This window comes from Schistosoma mansoni, chromosome 3, assembly GCF_000237925.1.
Source record: "Schistosoma mansoni strain Puerto Rico chromosome 3, complete genome".
Taxonomy (NCBI): Eukaryota; Metazoa; Platyhelminthes; class Trematoda; order Strigeidida; family Schistosomatidae; genus Schistosoma; species Schistosoma mansoni.
In genome coordinates, this window is record NC_031497.1 from 22,012,941 (window position 1) to 22,035,076 (window position 22,136).

The 22,136-nt window shown below is 32.0% G+C and overlaps 1 protein-coding gene and 1 non-coding gene across 2 annotated transcripts; both read right to left on the reverse strand.

The window, feature by feature from the left end:
• Positions 1 to 3,257: 3,257 nt before the first annotated feature.
• On the reverse strand, positions 3,258 to 3,328 carry Smp_tRNA_00742_Pseudo_TTG.1.1. Its single transcript has one exon. It is a non-coding gene (tRNA).
• Positions 3,329 to 3,505: 177 nt separating this feature from the next.
• On the reverse strand, positions 3,506 to 21,827 carry Smp_172320 (putative myosin xvIII; the record flags this gene model as incomplete). Its single annotated transcript, XM_018799646.1, has 7 exons — positions 21,657 to 21,827; positions 15,686 to 15,949; positions 14,199 to 14,378; positions 11,785 to 12,124; positions 10,152 to 10,434; positions 8,390 to 8,450; positions 3,506 to 3,952 (listed from the first exon to the last, which is right to left on the reverse strand). Exons 1-7 carry the CDS (start codon positions 21,666 to 21,668, stop codon positions 3,506 to 3,508), a joined length of 1,587 nt encoding a protein of 528 aa, XP_018651414.1. The 5' UTR covers positions 21,669 to 21,827.
• Between the last annotated feature and the right edge of the window lie 309 nt (positions 21,828 to 22,136).

Sequence of the window (22,136 nt, forward strand, 5' to 3'; positions counted from 1 at the left end):
CAAATACATCACATTTTTCAGATCAACTACGTCTTCTCATTGTTCTATCGAAATTTATAAAAGGGACTAATTGCTTTAAATTCTTGAGTGTAAATTGTTGTCATTTTAGATGATACGAATTAGATAAAAAAACATTAAGGAGTTCAGGTTGTTACTTATTAATGATTAGCTGCCATGGCACTGCTAATTGTATTCCATCCCTCCTATTAATATTGTTTGGATTAGCCCATATGTATAAGGCTTCAGCTGTTTGTCTCTCCTTGTAAGAATTAAAAGCTTTAAAAGCTTCAACTCGGCGCTCAAATACTGTGAAACTATTCGTTCTAATTTAGACGAGAGTTCTTATATGTAATAAATGATAGCTATGAACGTTATCAGTATACAAGTGTGTGGAGGTTTTTAACCATTAATATCACGAACCGATCGAATTTGGACATCCACTGAAAACTGAAGACCACTGGACAGTTGTTTCATCTTCGTACTGGGCTTCTCAGCATTGCACATCCACAACCCGGTCACAAGGAATAGGACTCGGAACCTTTGGTTCAACGTACAAGAGCTAAATCTCTAGACTACTAAACCGAGATTTTGTGGTGTACATGTCTACCTTCAACAATTTCGCAGTAATTCGTGACCATCTTCGATTACTCTCGCCAGGTAACCGCCTCACATATTTGAATACCACTAGACAATGCTTCTCACTAGAAATTCGAGAAATACCTCTCAAAATTAGCCACCAGTGAGGATATTCTAGAGATTAAGCGCTCGATTGAGAGACCGAAGGTCTTGGGCTCGACGCCTGGTGGGATCGTGAGTGTGCACTACCGAAAAGTGCTATACTGAGATGAAGTAGCTGTTCAGTGCTTCTTCGTTTTTAATGGATTTCCAGCTTAGGTTGGCTCGTGATATCAATAACTAAAAACTTCGCTCCATTAGCTAACTCTTAGCAGCGATTGTGCAATATTGCGCCAAACGTAATAAATAATATAGACAAAATTTAGGACCAGCGAGTGACAATACAGTACATACAAATATATTACAGTTGAACTGAATGCAATTTATTAAAGCAAAGTTTAAAAGTTTGCAAGATTTATGCACTTTATCCAAATGAATCAGATTATTACTACCAAATTCACTAGGTTACTTTTAGGCAACTGTAATGGATATTGGGATTTGGCAACTGAACGCCTAATTTTTTTAAATGGCACTGACAAATCAATAAAAATTGGGATCAGTGAACATTTTTGTAAGATAGAGTTGTCACAATTTGTGTCTTCACTTGATCTGATTTTCCTGAGGTGAAAATAAACTTTTGACAAATTGTCATGTTCATCCAATTTATTCTTTATTAAATATTCCTTTCTGTCATACCACGCGTCGAGTCTTATTCACAATTTGAGACTGAGGTCAAACTTGGACAGTGACTTCAAAACTAAATTCATTTTTTCCAAGATTTTATGAATCAGCTTCCACTGTTTTTCTATGGGTAACTCAATTTCCTCAATTGTGAGCGTTACATTCGAAATCACCTACCTATTAGCCATTTTAATGGTTTAAAAAAATCAAGAAAGTCCTTTACCAGCTAAAATGTTACAAATACTCTTCATTTATCATATATAAGATGTATAGACTTTAATGTATTTGTTCCTTATTTTTTCACAGTGTACACGCGAAAGAAAATATACCAGTAATGGTAGTGACTACGTTTGAAATTTCCAGTAGTTAGCGTCGCAAGGGCTTATAAGACTTTTATAATAATGCGTAAGTATGTACAGTTAACACACGTAGATATTCAGTTCAAACAAATGTAAAGGAATAATAATTGCAAACTTTACACAGTTGAAAAGTAGGTGGCCTGGGCATTTGAAGAGGTCGCCGAAACCATTATTTTCTAGATTAAATTATTTTATTCGCAAAGGACTATATATGAATAAATCCACAGCTAGTTATCACGACAGAACAATTGACTTGATATAAACCATTGGAATAATGCCAGTGACCAAACTAACAATTTATTCGGAGAACCGATTTCATCAGTCACAATCCAATCATTATGTATATATATAAAGAGTGAGGGAAATTAGGCCAAGTTTCTTGCAACAGATGACAAATAACTTAGCAATGCATACAAAAAGGAATCCTTAGTATAAGATGAACAATTCTTCCCGCTCCTGTAAAACGTGATAATAATGTTTTAAATAATGTAATTATGCATAATTTGATTGATCTCCATTATTGTTAACCGCCACAACAACTAACGTTATGACAAATATCAACAATTTTTTTCTATGGAAGTATGTCATATCGTTTATTTATAGAAAATGATTCATGTGCCTTGTTGGAATAGATAGCGAAATCAATTGAAAATTGTTGACTGACATCTTACTAAAAAAAAATAAACTAACTAGGAATTATAGAATTTAATGCAAATATGCTACTCAGGTTTAGGTAGTATGATATTGATCTGAATGAAATACGTAGACTTTTAACACCAGCCAATTCACTAGTTTAATATACATGGATAGATCTCAAACTCGAGGCTATTAAATCGCGTATCAAATATAGAGACTAAGTAAATTTTATGGATGTATGAATTGAGATAATCGTAAAAAGAATGCCACCGTTAACAAGAGCATATTAAGTCTTGGGATTACATTCATAAGATATCCCGATAATTCAGGATAGTAACACCAAGTGAATGATCGTTATAGTACCCGAATACACATTGCTGAACCTCGGCATTAATAACACGATGTTGCTATTAAATGTCGTCGATCCTTCGGAGAAAACAATGATGAGACACAAAAAGTCGCCTAACATCGTCAGCTCGGAGAGATCGGGTTTACCAATTATAGAGCAGAACCATTGCGAACCCAATCCATTACATACAAACTGACATCATGATAGTATTAGAGACTGACATAAGTTTCTCTGGCTTTCAATATACATAAATCGATGACATCTGTCACACCACGACTAGCAATTATACATCTACACTGATATACGATTTCTTTCAACGATTCCTATAAGATCACTACAAGAAGTGCCAGCACAAAGCAATCAGGTAGGCAATACACATTTCTATTCATATTACTTACAACTAATGAAATAACAATGATTACAAATATCCACTTCGGTAAAATATTATTCAATATTTTAAGAAAAGATGGATAGTGGCTAGCAGTGGAATCCAGTTTGTCGCGCGTTCCGTCCTATTTGGGACTCGTCAGCTGGATGTACTTGCATCTCAGAGTTGATATTCACTCTGAGACTCGAACCCAGTACCTTTCGCTTCAAACGCCATAACGTTATCCACTCGGCCACTGAGTCTTGATAGCTACTTTCTTGTGCAATGGGCTAAAGTTTAAATTCAACTTAGTATTGTTTGTTTGAATCTTCCCATTGATGTTTAGGACTGCAACTGGTCAGTCTCTAATTGGCATATGTGCATACTGTGCGTATTCAATATTTGTTTAAAAATAGAAAAATTTTTAAAATACCCATTTCATTTACACAAATAAACATACCGATTAATTAGACTAATTAATATATCTACAATCATATTGTATAAATCTTGTACAAATGCATGTAAACAATATTTAGCCGTCCATTTTATACAATTTTGATTATCATTATTATTCTCATTAAGATGATGATGATGATGATTTGTTGTTGGTTTACGTAGTACTGGATTAAATATAAGTTCATTTAATGTATCCAATGAACAATGTAATAAATAAGCAGCATATTGTGCTGATTGATAATTTGTAAAATATAATAAATTTTCTTCATTGATTTCATTACAATATCCAGCACAACCTAAATGATAAATTACAGCTAATAAACGTGTTATCCCTCCTGTTAACCATTCATTTTTTATATCAAATTGTAATAATTCAGCATCATGACATAATTGTTGCCAAAATTTTTTAGCTGATATTTTGTCTTCTGGCTAAATTTTATTTAAATAAATAAACAAAACAGTATTGTCAGTATGAGGAGTTGTGAAGATTGTAGTATTTAAACAGTTGAATTCATCGGTTGATCTAAACTAGACCACCACTGAAAATCTGAAAGCACTCGATGGCCGTTTCCTCTTAATATGGGACTCCTCAGCAGTGTGCACCCACGATCCCGCATAGGGGACTGCAACGAATAAATTTCTGATATTAATTAATTATATCATTTGAAATTAAAATTATTTTTTAAAAAAAATATCGACTATTGAAAAATGATCAGAAATCTTAAAAACCACAATAATAAAGGGGAGATGAGGAAAGAATAACACATTAGTTAAAACCTTAGTTGCATAGTAACACTGTACCTATATTTCCAATGTTCCAATCTTAGACAGATATCACATAATTAAGTAATAATGGTAATAACATATTTGGTTAGTTTAATTAGTAAACTTTCACATCCAGGTTGTTATAATTTCTCTTTTTACGACCCAACTATTCCTGTTGCTTAGTACTCTTGGACACCTATTCACTCAACAATTCCCCAAATCAGAACACGGCTGAACAGGAAAGAAATTATATTTCAAAAAACAAGGGTAGATGGAAGCAAGAAGCACAATAAGAGAAACGTTAGTATATTTATAGTATTTACATGAGAAGATTCTAGAGTTTTCTCCAAGTATTGAACATTGCTGAGTGAATAAAAATTAGCCAATCAGTGTGCACTAACACAATCGTGCATGAAACATGCTTTAAATCAATCTATGTCCCACTAACACAGTTAAACTAATTCATTTTCACTTGAAAATCTTAACTTGAAGCTCTATTGTTTGTTGCAAAGTAAGTCCTTTAATCAACTATAATCATCCATTAATTAATATATAATTAACCGTTATTTATCAGATTTCAACAAACTAATTACAAATAAAGGGATTCTAAATCTATACACAAAAGATAATTACTTAATATGACCTGAAAATTATAACGTCGATCAATAATTCAGTCAACTTATGGTATGAACTGGAAGTTCAGTCCCTAAATAAACAAATAGATATAGTTATCAGTAAAGGATTGTGGAAATTGTTAAGTTTAAATTGATATCATGAATCGACTAGCGCGCAGTGCGAGACTGAAGGTCTCGGGTTCAAGTGCCGCGTGCGGGATCATGGATGAGCACTGATGAAGAGTCCCATGCAGGGGCAAAACAACCGTCCAGTACTTCCAGATTTTCAATGGTGGTCTAGTACTTATTCATTCATGATATCAATCCAAAAATAAATATAGACAAAGCTGTTTTTTAATAAATTAATTAAAATTTATTTTATTACAAAACAGGATTTTTATTCAATTGCTGCTTAATCATTCAATGAAGAGGAAGTTAACGGCTACAATTCTTTAGTGATCAGTCAAGATAAACAATATTATGGTGAATTTTGGACGGAATTAAATCAGCTTATTTAGCCAAAATAATAGATAGCAAGAAAACGCTTATCCCAATATAATGATTATATAAATAGTATGATCATCTCCCAAAACATACTGGCTACATCCAGCATTCAACTTCAGTAATTTCAATTTTTTTAAGGTTTATTTTAATGAAAAGATTGGTATAGTTTTGAAATGAGTTTTTTACACAATGATATCAATTAAAGTCATATTAAAAGCCATGGAAAAGTATTGGACGATTGTTCCAGCCCAGTGTAAAAGTCCCCTGATCAGTGTACATAAATCCACATAAGAGAAATGGTGGGTCAATGATTAAGGTGTTCATCTCTCAGCTACTGAACCATGGATTCGAACCCAGTTCCATATATAATCTATTAATAAGTAGATCATTTATAAATTATTGAGATCATATGATGACTACTACTACTACTACTACTACAACTACGACTACTACTACAACTAATATTACTACTACTATTTGGGAAGGTTCTTAGAGTGATGATCGCTTACAAAGTTCATATCAAAAGATGTAAATTGTTGACAGAAATGAAAGTTTATTTTGCTTCTATGCAATAATAAAGTTTTTCTTGGAAACAGAAAAATGATTATTCTAGACAGGAATGATAACTAAATTTTTACAGCAAATAAATCCTTGATTGTACAGGCTTTAAGTCAATTAACAATAAATAAATTGGCTCATTATAATCTATAAACCGAAAAATGGGAGCCAACTATCAGTTAAGTTTCAAGTTCACTTTAATTAACGAGTGTTATATTCAACTGTTATATGAACACGTACAATACATGATTAATTGAATCCTACTATATTCGTTCCCTACAAATCCACATCACAGAGTCCTGCTAACACCCTATTTCTTTCTTAGTTCCTAAATCTGTACTAATAAATTAATCGATCAACGAAGACCATTTTTGGATAGTTCTTAGTTAAGATCAGAAAAAAGCATTTTAACAAAGGTATTTTTCTTTTTACTAATCCGAGTGAGTATTTGGTTAATCAAAGTTTTGAAGGTAGGCAAGCGAAAATCGGACAACGATACACACAACAGTAATAATAACATAATAACATAATAATTATTAACCTGAAGACGAATGAATGAATGAAATTAATGCTGCCAAAACAAACATACAGATGTCAATCATATAGAAAAGCGAAAGAATAACAATATATGTGCATATTATTCAAACACAACACATTTCTATGACAGAAAAACTATGTATATGTTGTATATATATACTCACCACACAATGAACACTTATTTGTATGTAAAATATGAATTCTGATTTTAGTCATTTAAATGTGAAGTACAGTTCTTAATATTATTACTTACTATCATCTTCATATCTATCATCAAATGGATACGCTGTTAAGTGGTCTTAAACATGACATCACTAAACTAAAGACTAAAATGCAATCCTTTAGAAAAAAATTTTGATGAGTCAATAACAATGTCGTAGTAACATACTAATACTTTACAGTATATAAAGTGATAAGACTTAAACAATACCATGAAGTATGTTATTAGATCAGTCATTTTGTGGTGTGGTCTACTTATATCTATATAAGTAGTATATGGTGATGGTCAGACATAGAATGTATTTTGGTAGAAAATCGATAAGGAAAGAACAGGAATGAAGCGCAATCGGTACGAAAATGCATGAACAATGAAGTCAGAGAAGGCGGACTGATATTTGCAGAAGGAACAATAAAGATTGAGACAATTGATTGTAATTTTATAAATTAACTGTTGACTGTATGGTTATCAGAATTTAGTGAGATAGTCTGTAGTTTGTGCTTAAATACATTCGATTGTCCCACCCCGTGTTCTTGTTCATCAAAATTTAATCACTTATGAACAATGTAGAATCTGACATATATGTGAATCAATTCAAGTTGCCATCCCACACCATATCAACATAATGCGATGAAATTAACAATACAAATTGCAGAGTGATTGAAGTAGAAACAGTAACAGTAAAAATAGGAAGGACCATGGTGTAAACAGTAGTATTCAAAAATAAACACTCAATTCATGGAATGCAATGTATAAGATAATGTCAAAACTCAAAATCTAAGCAAAAGAAATGTACAAATGCATCTATGTCGAGCTAGGTAGTTATTGGGCAAAATTAATTTGTTTTAATCACCTTATTCGATGAAAATTTATTATGTTAATAACCGATTCGCCATTTGCGCCTAGTACTTTGTGTTTAACTTCAGCATTGTTCACTCAGTAATCCAAGTAAACGCGAGCAATGCTTCGAAGGTGTCCATGATCGAATATAAGTTACCTACAAATGTCCTTTATTTTAAAAGGTCACATTTCACATCCGTAAGTAGAACAGAACAAACTGCTGATCAATATACTTATAGCTTGTTTGGCAGATCGACACTCCATTTATGCCATAAGTGACAGAAGTTAGAATAGTCAATAAATCTTTCTGAATCCGTGACAAGATTTCATCACGATATCATCACCGACTGATATGCAGTTATAAACCATGTACTGAATAGCAAGGTATTACTGCAACTTTGAAATAATTGATGTTCTAGAAAAACCGAACCCGTCTACACTGAGTACTGCAGTTAGAGAATTGACATGTATTAATCTTAGGATAAAAAATATTGAAAATGTTAATTCAATTTCCTTGGAAATGATTTATTTTACAAACTGATTGCGAGGATGTCGTGATGTAAAATTAGGTCCTCTCTGATTAAATCTTTTGATCGCATTTCATGGTTCAAACTACTAATAACTCAGTGACATTTACTAAATCAAAATAATTCATGAACTTCATCTTTTTAAATGATGAAAACCCTACATTCTTAAAATGTTCCCCTCATTTTTTATCACCTTGACTACGCTTGTAGATTAACATTCATTCTGTAATTGTTTTCAGAATATAAATATATTTAATTACTTAGAGAAAATGTCAATCTAAACAATCAAAATACAATGACTTACACGATGTAAACGAGTCATAAACAAGTTTGGCACATCCAGATCAGTTAAAAATAATTCTCGTCTAAAATGAACAATAAGATACAAATCAAATTCTAAAAGATGAAATATTAATCGTTGTTTATTTTTAAAACAAACTGATAAAAAAGCATGAATGTCAAAGGTCTCAGACAACTGAAAAAAAGGGTTGAATTTAGGTTTCACACAAATAAGATAAACCCGACAATACTAACGACAATAGAATAGAACAGAATAAATGACTAGACAATAAGCCATTTGGTTAAAACATAGTGGTCAACTAATGTGAACGTATTATCGTTTAGATCATAGAAAAGTAGTTTGTGCAAGAGATTATGAATGATAAGAACACGAAAATGAAACCGTTGAAGTTGGTGAATCATTATAAAAATTTGAATAGTAATACTTAGAGATTACCGTTTATAATGCATGCGGTTATTATTCAATAACACAACTAAAGAACATGAGGTAAAAGAAGTGATGAGTAGAATAACAGTATGTATTCATACAATATGATAACTGTAAACTAAAACGATCAAGAAAGGACTTGAAATTGTGTGGATTTTTCAAACATAGAACAGGTTATCTACGTAATTTATATTATATATATAATATATATATTATATATATATATTATTATATTAATTAAGGTTATACAAAATTAGAGAATATTGAACCAGTAAGATAAATATAAAAAACTACTAGTAGGTAAAAACTGCTTGCTATTTAACAAGGTATTCACTTAAGAACATTGGTTACTAAGGGGAAAATAATTCACTACACTGTGAACGAAATGATATGCTGCCAGACATTTAACAGTAATTCTGATAAAAAGAAGTCCTTCGTAATTTTTTAATTTACGTTTCTTCACTAACGTTTGCCATTATCGCGAGTGGTTGTCTTCGATTTTAGCCTAGAACTTTTGTCATGTGTTCCAAGGCCATAGTTGTCGCTACATAGACAGAATTAGTGTATTACAATTTTTATTTCTTGCAACATCAAGATTTTCTCGATTTTCTGTCTTCCCTCTTCAGTCGCGTAGGGGATTATTGTCAGTGCTTTGAAGATTAGTCGCTGAGGTCTCTTGAATACATAGATCCCGCTGCTATTAAGGAACATTTTCCAATCGTTTATAAATTGCAGAAATCGTAAACTACTTCAAAATACAACAATAATTTAGACGATTAATTTCGTTGATAATTTGGCAATCTCAGTATAAGGTTGTGGAGATTGTGAGTTTTCATTCAGATAATGGATGGATCAATATTAAACCACCACCGAAAACCTGGAAGCACCGGATGGGCGTCTCATCTCAGTACGGGACACCTCAGCAATGGGAATCCACGATCCCGCACGCGGGGCTCCAACCCTTCGGTCTCGCCGAATTTTTCATTACCAGGCTAGGCGAATTTGTCAGTCTAGTCCGTAGATCAGATAAGATCATGTCAGTTTACCTTATTTCACAGGGTGATGATATCTAACATTATTCTGATAACATCATTTGTAGTAGTCATACAAGCAGGTAAGTATGAAGCCTTAGGATAGTTTTCATCACAGACTGATATAATTTAAAGAACAGCTGTTCATCAGCAGAAAAATACTAAAAAAAATACAGAATGTTGAACCACTCTACTTTATGGTTGGAGCAGAGTCAATCGTTCCACTATCTGTCTTATAACACAGAGACCTATCAACATCTAGTCAACAAGTAATTTTGAATATATTATAAAACATTACAAAAACTAACCTTGACCCTTCATCCAGACCGGCTAACATATAATAAAATATATGGAAATTAGGTTCCCCTTCGGGACGATCAGTGACACGACTACGTTCAAATAATAATAATCTTGTTGTCAGACCTGTTACAATTAAACTAATATCTTCCGGTTGATTAACTATTGGTAAAGAATGAATATTAGCAAATTCTAATGAGAATAAACGTAATGCTCGACTTCCATTTGTATTGAGAATAATACGTGAACAGGTAAATGAATCAAGCATATTGAACAGTGCACGTAAACGACATTCTACAGTTCCAAAAAAGAAAGACATATAAATGAAACATGCAAATAAGTGGATGATTGTCTATTAGAACCATTATTACTTATTACGTAAATAGTAGATGTCACCATGAAACATGTAAACAAAATGGAAACGATACATATAATTATATCTCAATGATAAACGGAAATACGAAGTTAACTAACGTTCTTCAATGACATTTGCACGCATAAATGTGGGAATTTATAACTCATTGGCTTGCAAGATCCATGCTTGATTAATTAAATCTTATATTTCAAGGTTATTCTACCTAATTTGGTTTGAGTGAACAATGGGTTATTACAGTTAACTCTATTGAAACAGTTTACAAAACCAACTTGAATATGTGCTCATCGAACCATACTTAGGATATAATGGGTAATTCGGTTTGTTGTACAGAAGGAATATTAATATTTGGAGTTGGTGGAGTGTGATATCCACTAGTTTGTCAAAGCGTCACTTTACCGTTCCAACAGCTCAGACTTTATTGCTCTGTTGGTATAAAACATGGTCTTCGAAATTAGAAGGTATGTGTGGTTTGTAAGCATTTGATTAAAATTCTGTAACAACTATCGATCGAATGTGACAGGAAAATTGCGTGAGTAATGTCAAGGTTAGGCATAGGTTTGTAAGCATAAGCTCTTATTAAATTAGGTGTTTGGAATATACATAATCTTTGCACAATACACTGGCTTACTACTGTCTTCCAGTATTGAGCAGTCTATCACAATCAGAATACAACGTACAATGTAACAACTATGATTAGATATACGAAAATGAAACTTAACCACTAGTCTGTTTGTGAACGATGACGACGGTCACTAGGATTGTTTTAATACAATAACTAAGTGTTATATAATCTCATTCCAACTTTTATTCTATAATAATAATAATAATAATAATGAAAATCTCTTACTACTGTTTAAAACAAAATATTCTTATTAAGATAAATGGGATGTTTTATATTTTCATATGAAACTCATCGACAAATTTTCCCAATACTATATGTTATCAAGTAATGGATAAATGGTAAAATCATTTGTCATATCTTGCTAGAAATTTTTGTAACCTAACCATATTAACTACCTGATCGAAATCGATTACCAACACTTGTAAAAATTCCTCCTTCAAACTAGGTTTATATATATTGTATTTGTAATGGTGCAAAATTTAAACACCTCCTGCTTACATGTTTGTTTGCTTGTTTAAAAAAAAGACATTAAATTTGAACAGCATGAAGAGATCAAAGCAAACAAACAAATTATCTTTAATTTCACTCGGTATCATCGTAGCAAAAAACATGTATAATAATAATAAGGAAAAAACAAACTATTTACCATTGATTTTATTTGATATGATACTGTTATTACCATCATTATTTGAGTGATTAAAATGATTAATCGATTTCTCAGATTGATAAATCATGTAAGTGAATACATCATTAGAAATGTGTGTTTTACCAGAACCGGAACGACCTAACAAGCATAAAACTTGTTGACTTATGGAACATGGTAAATGATATACTGGGTTTCCATTCATATGATTTTGTTGTTGTTCCATATTAACTATGGAGTAGAATAAACGTCGTTTTAAACGAGCCAAAATTAATTGTGCAACAGAGTATACATGCGGTGGCATATCATAGCGTACTTGACAATTAGTAAATAAATCCATCACCTTTATAATAAGTTAACGAAAGAAAATTACAAATAATAGTGTATATCATTCTCATTTGTTTTTATCTAACAAAAAACTAGAAAAACCCAAGTTGTATAGTTTGACACCAAGTTCTTCTTTATTTGTTACACAACTTGTTCATAAAAATATATAATTATTATATGGATTACAATTGGTAAGTATTACTACTCCTAAGTAGTTTCTAATATGAAACATTCGACTAAGACCCATTCTGAAAGTATCTACAGTAAAAAGTTTGTCCAGTACAATATTACCAAAGAAAGAATAATAATGCTTAATTTGTTAAGTGGCTTTCTAACAATTTCTACAGTAACTCAGCTAAAAAGAAAAATAAAATTCTAACTTTCAAATATCATTATCATTGAAGATATGAATTATACCCATTATTGATATTCAAGACTGGATTATGATCGGTTTTTGTTAGCGTATTTCTATCCTCCATCGATTGTTAAAGTGTAAAAATTTCATCACACTCCTTATAATATAGACGGATTATCGCTAACAGTGGAATCTAAGATGTGTGTTCCATTCTATTCGGGACTCATCGACTGTGTGTTCTTAGATCACAGTGTTGATGTTCACATTGAGATTCGAACCTAAAACCTTTCTCTTCAAACGTCAATGAGTAATCCACTGAGTTATTTAGTTCAGGTAGTCATTAACTTGCTCAACAGGCATCAAGTTTACATTATTGTTAGTAAGGTTCTAATTGTTGTCGTTGTTGATAAGCAGGATTGAATTATGGTTATTCTAAATCGAATGATGAGAGCACACTCAGATATCATATTCTATACGAGATGAAACACACGTCCTGGATTTCACTGCTAGATACAATCTATTTATTCTTTATAATTATATTTTTCACATATATTTGTGGAGCAAATTTATTACAACATAATTTTGATATTATCTTGTTTTAGATCATATAAATAAAGTGACATCAGTTATATGTTGCAAGACTATTCGCGTAAAACGCTTGTTTCATATAGTAAACGGATATTAAACGAATATATATAAAGATTCATGTAGAATGATACTAGATTTCTGTAATATAAAAGAAATTTTTTTCTAGCTGAACGATTACTACTGTTTTGTATTAGTATAGAATTTCTTAATAGTCTATACCCACAACCCTGAGAGGAATCAAACCCGTAATCTTCATATTTCCCGGCAAGTGTGCTAATTTCAGACTACCACTTTGATTTCCAAAGGTTCATTGCTAAATTCACCTAGTCAAAAAAGTGTAAACTGTCAAACATTTTCACTGTATGAAGGTCAATACGAAACTTGTTCTAGTTGTCTAAACGGAACGTTTTTGTAGTAGTCAGGAAAGATTCAGGATGATGAACATATCTTCAAGTTACAGCATGAAAGAATTTTGAATGTGATTGCTGCAGTCATTATCCCACAAACTATGGTGTATAACATCAATAAATGTTATAAACTCATTGTAACCGACTTACAATTTCGTTCTCTTGATGATAACAATAAATAATTACTTCATTGTAAACAGAAAAATTTATATGACTAAATATCAAGATGCTTTCAAACAGAATGGAACCAATATAAACTATCTTACTGTTCTTCGTAAGTGAATTGACTAACAAACAAGTATTAAGTTTATTCATTCGAGGAAGAATTATCTCACAACTCAGTAAATAAATGACCGTAGGTCAAGAAACGAGAAGAGAGGATAAAATAGTCGTTTTCAATGAAACACAGTTTATAATCATTCAAGCTAAAAATATCCTGTGAACTAAACATATTTCGATAGTTATTTAACTACCTTAATTTTACCATAAAATATTTATGAACTCATATTACAATGAACTGTTACTATGATAGTTCTTATTGAAGTTGGGTAGTCGCCGACAGTGGAATCCAGGACGCGTGTTTCATCACATTTGGAACTCGTCAATTGGATGTATCTGCATTCTAGTTTTAGCGTTCATGTAATACGAACCCTTACAAGCATTACTATGAGAGAGAAAGAGGAAGAGAGTGAGTAAGAGACCTGAAAAAATCATACTTCTTAAAGGATTCTAGAACTCACTTTATCTGAATAAATATTCAAAGGCATCATTGGATTAATACTGATTAGATTGATGCCTGAAGCATATGTGAATATTAGACCAGATCCATATCGTTGAATAAATGAATGTGTTACACTGGATTCATTAATATAACGCAATTTAATTAAGTCATCGACACGATCGAAACGAGGCGGATTCGCCTACAAAATGTTTTTTGTTATTGAACAAAAAGGGATAAAACGGGAGAAAAAACAATTAAACTCATTTTTTTAAAAAAGGATAAAGTTAAAAGTTTTGTTTGTTAATATAAATCAAGTGACTCAGTCATTCATAAACAATGTTGAACCTGATATATATATGAATAATTTCAAATTGTCAACACCACACAACATCAGCATAACAAGATGAAACTATCAGGACAAATTCCAGAGTCATCGGAGTATCAAAAATATTATTAGTAGTACGAGAAATTAATTATAAAAGGCAGGATTCAGTGAAAAAACAATCAATTCGTGGAATTAAAAGTACAGGATAACATTGAAGGGGTTTTGTGGAGATTTCAGTATTTTCATAGTTGAATTCATGAGTCAATTGAAGTTAGACCACCAGGGAAAACCTGGAAGCACTGGACGGCCGTTTCGTCCTATTGTGGGACTCCTCAGCAGTGCGCATCCACGATCCCGCACTCGCGAGACTCGAACCCAGGACCTACCTGTTTTGCGCCGGAGCACTTAACCGATAGACCACTGAGCCGGTATCCAACAGTGTTAATGTTTAACTTCAACCAATCCACGATGTTTGAGCAACCATTCACTGATTGTCTTCAGTGAGTTGATATCTCTACAACAGACTTGGATGAATATTATTATTATTTACATTTTAAAATACGATTTCTACGTAAAAACGTTTTAGAATCATCGGTACTTTACTTTTCGTCATGTTAATTTATCCACTTATTCTTTTTCTATTTTGATGTTTGGCAACTTAGACCTAATTATATTTATCCCAGATCCTACATTGTTCATAACTATCCGTGAATTAAAAATATTTTTTATAGTATTCCTACGATAGAAAATGTTAATATCTGTCGGTCTGTCTGACAGGCAAGAATAGACCAGTTTGATATTTTATAAAAATCATTCGATTATTTTAAATAAAACTGAATTTCACTTTTTAATTGAGCAGTAAATGTCGTCTAAACTGAATAACAATCGACTTGACAAAAATATATATAAAGGAGGAACAAATACTTATTAGTAATCTAGTCAATCTGCTTAAACAACTCGCATTAGTAGCATAAATAATTATTTTTATCAGAAGGGGTTTTATGGAGATTTAGTATTTTCATAGTTGAAAGCGTGAGTCAATTGAAGCTAGACCACCATGGAAAACCTGGAAGCAATTAAGAAAAAATTAGGAATAATGAGGAAACAAGTAAACATTGGAGTTAAATAATGATAAAATTCAATTTATATGATACATAATATACATTGTTATGAGATCTTACACGTTCAACATCTTCAGAATTCACTTCAATTACTTCTTGTCCTGGTAGAATGATCACACGACATCGTCCATTAGGTAGTGAACCAAGAAATTTTCCAGAAACATATCCTTGTTTAAATGTAATCCAAACTGGAAAATCTGTTTGATTATTATCTTCATGATATACAGATTGCACATATTCATTATCATTATTATTATCATTAGGTTTACGTTCTATAGTATGAACAGTATCGACAGATGAGTTCTCAAATGTATCTGGTTTTACCTGTAAACAGACATTAGAATTAACTGAATTACTAGTCAGTTAATTGAATGTTAACTCTTACAGGATGAAAAAAAGTATTAGTTTTTCTCAAACCTATCAAGAGAATATCCACGCAGTAACAATTTACTCTGAGTTCAACTCCACAAAGTAGTGAAAATTACAAAACAGCTAAATTATAAATTGTTACAACACTAGAAGAGGCTCTAATTAGTTTACCAGGAAAAAAGTTGGAATTATTTAAATTTCCATTACTGAGATTATTTCAAACATAATTTTTACAACTGTCTTCAATATATTCTGTTTGATTGTATCCCGACCGTTGCTGCTACCTTGACGTGGTGGTCGAGCTTGCCTATCGTGATGAACCAATCGAGCTATACTGGCTGGAATAATCGTTCCTCAAGGTCCTACCATGCCAGGCAGGTCGGTTGAAGAGCGGTGAGACTAAAAGCAGCAAACCCAAGGTCCGAAGGCGAAGTCGTACTAATGACTGTACAGAGGTGTGACAGCAGTAAGGTGTTTCCTTCAGACAACCAGCATAACAGCGATGTTGCCTTCCCACGAGGAGAGGTGGGGTTAGAAAAGGTCGACCCTAAAAATGCACACCTCACCTTATCCCACGGATATCCGTCTCGGGTGGTAAGGTCCCAACAACTACGGAGCTAACACAAAAACTACCCACAAAAAGGTCGTGTGTGACCGACCTCAAGCATTTGTTCCTTGGGCACTGCGGTCACGCTCTCAGGTAATTAAGACCACTTCTAATCCAATTTCCTTTTCAGGTACTGTTATATCCCCTGGTGAATCATGAATGTATATTTATGGTCAAAGGTAATATGCCTAATTCCTATTGTATAGTTGTTAAATAACTGACCTAATTGTATTCGTGTTCCTCTTACCATAACCTTTGTTTTGACCTTTGAACTATTGTTATTGATTACTTTCCCCCTATCCATAGCCACATTGGCCAATTATTGTACAAATGTTATTTATCTATTTTTTGGTACATGTGGTCTGTTTGGTTAGTATATAAACCCAGTATGCTTGTGAATAATGATTCATACCACTGAGGCTGTTATTTGTGTTCTGGACTCAACTGGCTGGGTTAGGCAGATCGCAGGATCGGTTAGCACTCTAGTCTGCTCGTTCGGGTTTCGAGTCACTGCTCCAGTCGATAATTCGCTGCTCTCTAATTGACGGTCTCATCACCTCACCCCTCAACTAATAATCCACTCGGCCACAGATATAACAGGTACCTCTAGAAAAACCCTTCCACGGTGTGGGCAACCGGGAGGTGATAACTGCCCTCATACCTCTAACAGCACTCAAGACCACTGTATTCATAATCAATCTCCTTCTTCAATTCTTACTATTCCTCTTACCTCAACTTTCAACACTAAACTTCCTCTCTCGGTTTCCTCCTCGGTCCGATTTTACTAAATTGTTTGTTTAAATTATGACAAATGTTCATATGCATATAAGAATAATATTTCAATTTATAAACAGCCTGAATATCTTTACATATACATAAGGATGCTACTCATTCAGAAAACAGAATTTAGGTAATTCCAGACAGTAGAACTGATAACCAGGATATTTTTTTTATTTTTAATTCTTGAACAAAATGTGGAATTTTTTTGGAATAATTAATTCTAATGAATACTCGCTACTTCATCATTGTTTACTACAATATCATAAACAAAAGGTTGGTGCTTTTTTATTTAAGCAATATATGAATACCCATTCAAACTCATTAAATGGTTAAAAACAATTCAGGTCTACGATATATAACAAACGGAAAATAAATTTTAGAAGTTCTAATGCGGTGTGGTCTACTTATATCCGTATAAGTAGTATATGGCGATGGTCAGACATAGAATGTATTTTGGCAGAAGACCGATAAGGAAAGAACTGAAATGAAGAGCAACTGGTAGGAAAATGCATGAACAATGGAATTAGAGAAGATGGACTGATATTCACAGAAGGAACAGTGAAGATTGAGACAATTGATTGTTATTTTGCAAATTAACTGTTTGCTGTATGGTTATAAGAATTTAGTGAGATGGTCTGTAATTTATGCTTTAATACATTCGATTGTCCCCAGTCGTGTTCTGTTCATTACACTAACATTATAGATTATCCTAAACAGCTTTACAGAGATCATGTAGAATAAGCATTTTGTACGGTTAAGATAATCATTATGAAATCTGTGTGACAGTGATTATTTCGTGTAAAAAACTGAAGACATTTATTAAAATAAACTGTAAATACATGCAGAATAGTAGGTAAAACTATTTTACGGAAATATGATTTAACTCAATGAGCGGAATGTAAAAATATAAGTCAATACTTTTTAAAAATCGAAATGGTCTCATTTTTTAAGGATTTCCACTTAAATATCAACATCGGGATGCAAGTACATCTAGCTGACGAGTCTCAAATAAGGCGAAACGCGCGACATAGATTTCTCAGCTAGTCACAACACAAAGTAGCATAAAGCAATATGAATTTTAGAAATAAATAAACAATTATTTAGTCGACGAAAACCGGATTAATGTCATGTACTCTCATTCATTATACATTCAGATCTTTATTCAATGAGAATTCTTAGTAAGTTGGCGATTTCAACCTAAAGTCAATTTATATTGTTCACAATGTTATATAACATAAAATATTATTCAATAAAAACAATGACGTCATTAACCATCGGTTAAATACCATGATACTAAGTCCATTGGAACACACACATACTTTCACATAAGAAGTACATCAATTTCGTCATATCATTCGTTACTATTCAAAACTACTAAGTTGTATCTAGTCTCGCAACTCTTTCCTATTTTAAGATTAATTCCATACCACTATTTTTAGTATGAATCTATATTACTCGAATAACCATAAGGTTATGTCTCATAAAATTTCTTGAAATAAGAGTGTTTTTTTTTAATATTTCTGCTGATAGACATACATGCGCTTTTAGTGATTATAGTCTAAAGAATAGTGTGAAATAAGTTGCACATCATCAGTCAATCAGTCACAACGTAGAACTTCGTACGTACGTACATCACTTCGAGTTGCCATACCACATTAGCACACAGATGCAGTTGTCAATTCAAATCCCATAGTGGTATAAGTAGTAAAAGTATAAACAGTAATCGGAAAGATTAGAATTTGAAGTTATTCAAGGAGTATAATCCAGTGAAATAAATTTGGAAAGAGAAAAAGATAAAGACATGAAGAATTAAGAAGATTAGAATTTGGGAGAACACAGAGTGGATGCACCTTCGCCATTGCAAACTATTTCGAGCCATGTCATTCAAGCTCTTTAATCATCGGTTGTTATCATCTCGCGGATCCCAACCAGGTATTCTACACCTACTAACATGGCTCAATCCATTTGTCAGTAACTTCATGGATTTGTGCCACGTTCTGGTCTGGCCGCCCCTAGCTTTCTTCCAACCTACTTCTACACCATAAAACATTGTACGTCGGGACACATCATCAGATAAAAATAATGATAGAATTAATATCAGTATAGTAAAAGAAAGTATACTTATATCATACTGTAATGTATCAACTTATACAAAACATTTAACTCAAAATTCTAAAAAAAATAATAGAATAAAAGGATAAACGACTAATTTTTTTTATCAGAAGGGGGTTTTGTGGAGATTTTAGTAATTTTATAGAGTTGAGATCATGAGTCAATTGAAGCTAAACCATCATGGAAAACCTGGAAGCATTGGATAAGCGAATTATAATCATTTCATAATTTGTTTTAATGTTTTATTTATAAATGGTGGATAAATACTCGTATTATCAATTTTGTATTAAGTATGAACGATTACATCTCGTGATTTCTAATTATAATTTCTTATCAACAATTAAATCGGTAAATAAACTATTTGTTGGCTTGCCTTAGCACCGTACTTTATAAAATCAATTATTCCTTTAAAATAATGATAAGCTTTATATTTTTTGTATATGAAAATTCATAAAATACTCCAGATAATTAGTACATGTATATAGATAGTGAAAGAGGGTGAAAAAGAAAAACAACAACAAATAAGAGATGTGAGAAATCATCTATTAAATTTTCTGAGGCTGACGAAGAGATAAGGATGTTGCATATTTTTGTTAAATAAATAAACTAAAGTTAATACGCTCGAATTCCTATGACTTCTCTATGCGTAAGAGGAGAGATTGAAACTCGTTTGGAAAATGGAAATGGTGTACGGTAGATCATTTGAAATGATTTGGTTCTATCTACCATATGATATAATTTTAAAAAATAATAAGCGATAATATTGTGAAACATATCATAACTATAGTTAATTGACTCTGAAATGACTTATAACTTGTAATAAAAAAATGAAAACATCAGTATCAACAGTCATGCATATTCGGATCTACTTGTCAATGTTTATATTGAAATAAACAAAAATCTAATCTCCTGGATCTTAGATAACTGAAAACTGTACATGCTATGGAGTATTCAATATATAAACACATGTAAATAAAATAGTCATGCTGGAACACTTAATATATCACTAGGTTATAAATTTGCTACAGAAAGAAAACCATTGAATGCAAACACTAACCAATGGTTGGAGACTCTAGGTGACATGACTCAGAATCGATCACAATGGCGCAGGTGTATACACTCTTTATCTTCCTAAGTTTAAAATTGCTTCATATCTGTCCTTCTTCCTGTACCATATCCTTATATACAACCTTTCTTTTATATATTAACACCACTAAATCAACTACTTCTATGAATTCGATGTTCATCTTGTGCTGATGAGTTATGGCAAATTGGACCGATGCATAAATGTGCCTGGTCCTACGTTGTAGCTGACTGACTGAAACACTTATTAATAGTACTTATTTATTATATGCATTTGAGAGTAAATTTCTATTATATACTCTAAAATTTAGAACCCCTAAATATGGATGATCTTGGCAATGTTTCATTAAAAATTCAATCTGTTGGAAAAGAAAGCTGTTTTTTTCTAAGCAAATCGTTTATGTACTTAACCTGGTAAAACTTTATTTTCTCCTACTCTATAGTATTAATTCCAATTATAATTATAAATGATTGAGCATTGAATAATGACCAATATTACGTTTATCCAGTCCTCTATTAGTGATTGAGTTCAGTCGATGAAGTTTCAATGTAGCCACTAATCTACGCAAGTGGACATAGTATACACTATTTTGAGATGTAAGGTGGTCGAAAAATGGTCGACAAGAAACCATGGACTTAGGTTTTACGCTAGTCGGTACTAGTCAACAAGGCATTCATTTTATATTAAGGGAACTCATGTTTCCTGAAGAATTTGCTACTGCATCATCCAGCTTCACAATTTAAGATGTTACTCAATCGAGCTATTTGAACCGCCACTGACCTCCCGTATGACTGAGATATTTACAATATAATCACTGATTATTGACCAATATCATGTTTATCCTTTATGATTATTACAAGAAGTATAATACTAAACTGTATAAACATTAGTTCGGTAGCCACAATACAAATAAACTGTTATGTGGCAGTTTTCAATAATAAGATTAATCATTTATCTAGTCGATTGTTTAGCTAAGAAAACAACTGTATAAAAGAAACTTTTAAACTTGAAATTATATGGTCAGTAAAATAATACTAATTATGAATGTAAATTAATAACCATAGTAATAATGAAATTACCGCAGAATTCATTGTAGTATGATACACTGTAGAATTAGTTATCCAAGCATTGACAAATAATAAATATTAAAAAGAACACTATACTCTATGAATTCACAATAAATAACATTTCCGTAATCAAGACTCAATTGTTCTCATTGTTAAATATCATTTTTTAAATTTCACATCATCATATCAATAGCTTAGCAACCATATTTATATATATCAGCGAATTCTTCAATAGAACAGTTTATTGATGTTTACATGCATATAGGTATAATGTGACATTTATGGATGGAATTCATTCTATCAAAAACAAAAAAAACGAATCAACTCACTCATCTCTACACTTGTGTTATTATTTTATAATCAGGTGAGTAAACTTTCAATCATATTTCAATGGTTCACTATAGTAATAGAATATTATAATGATTCAAAGAAAAAGGAACAACAATAGTGTAGACATTTTAGTATATATATATATATATATATACAAGTATG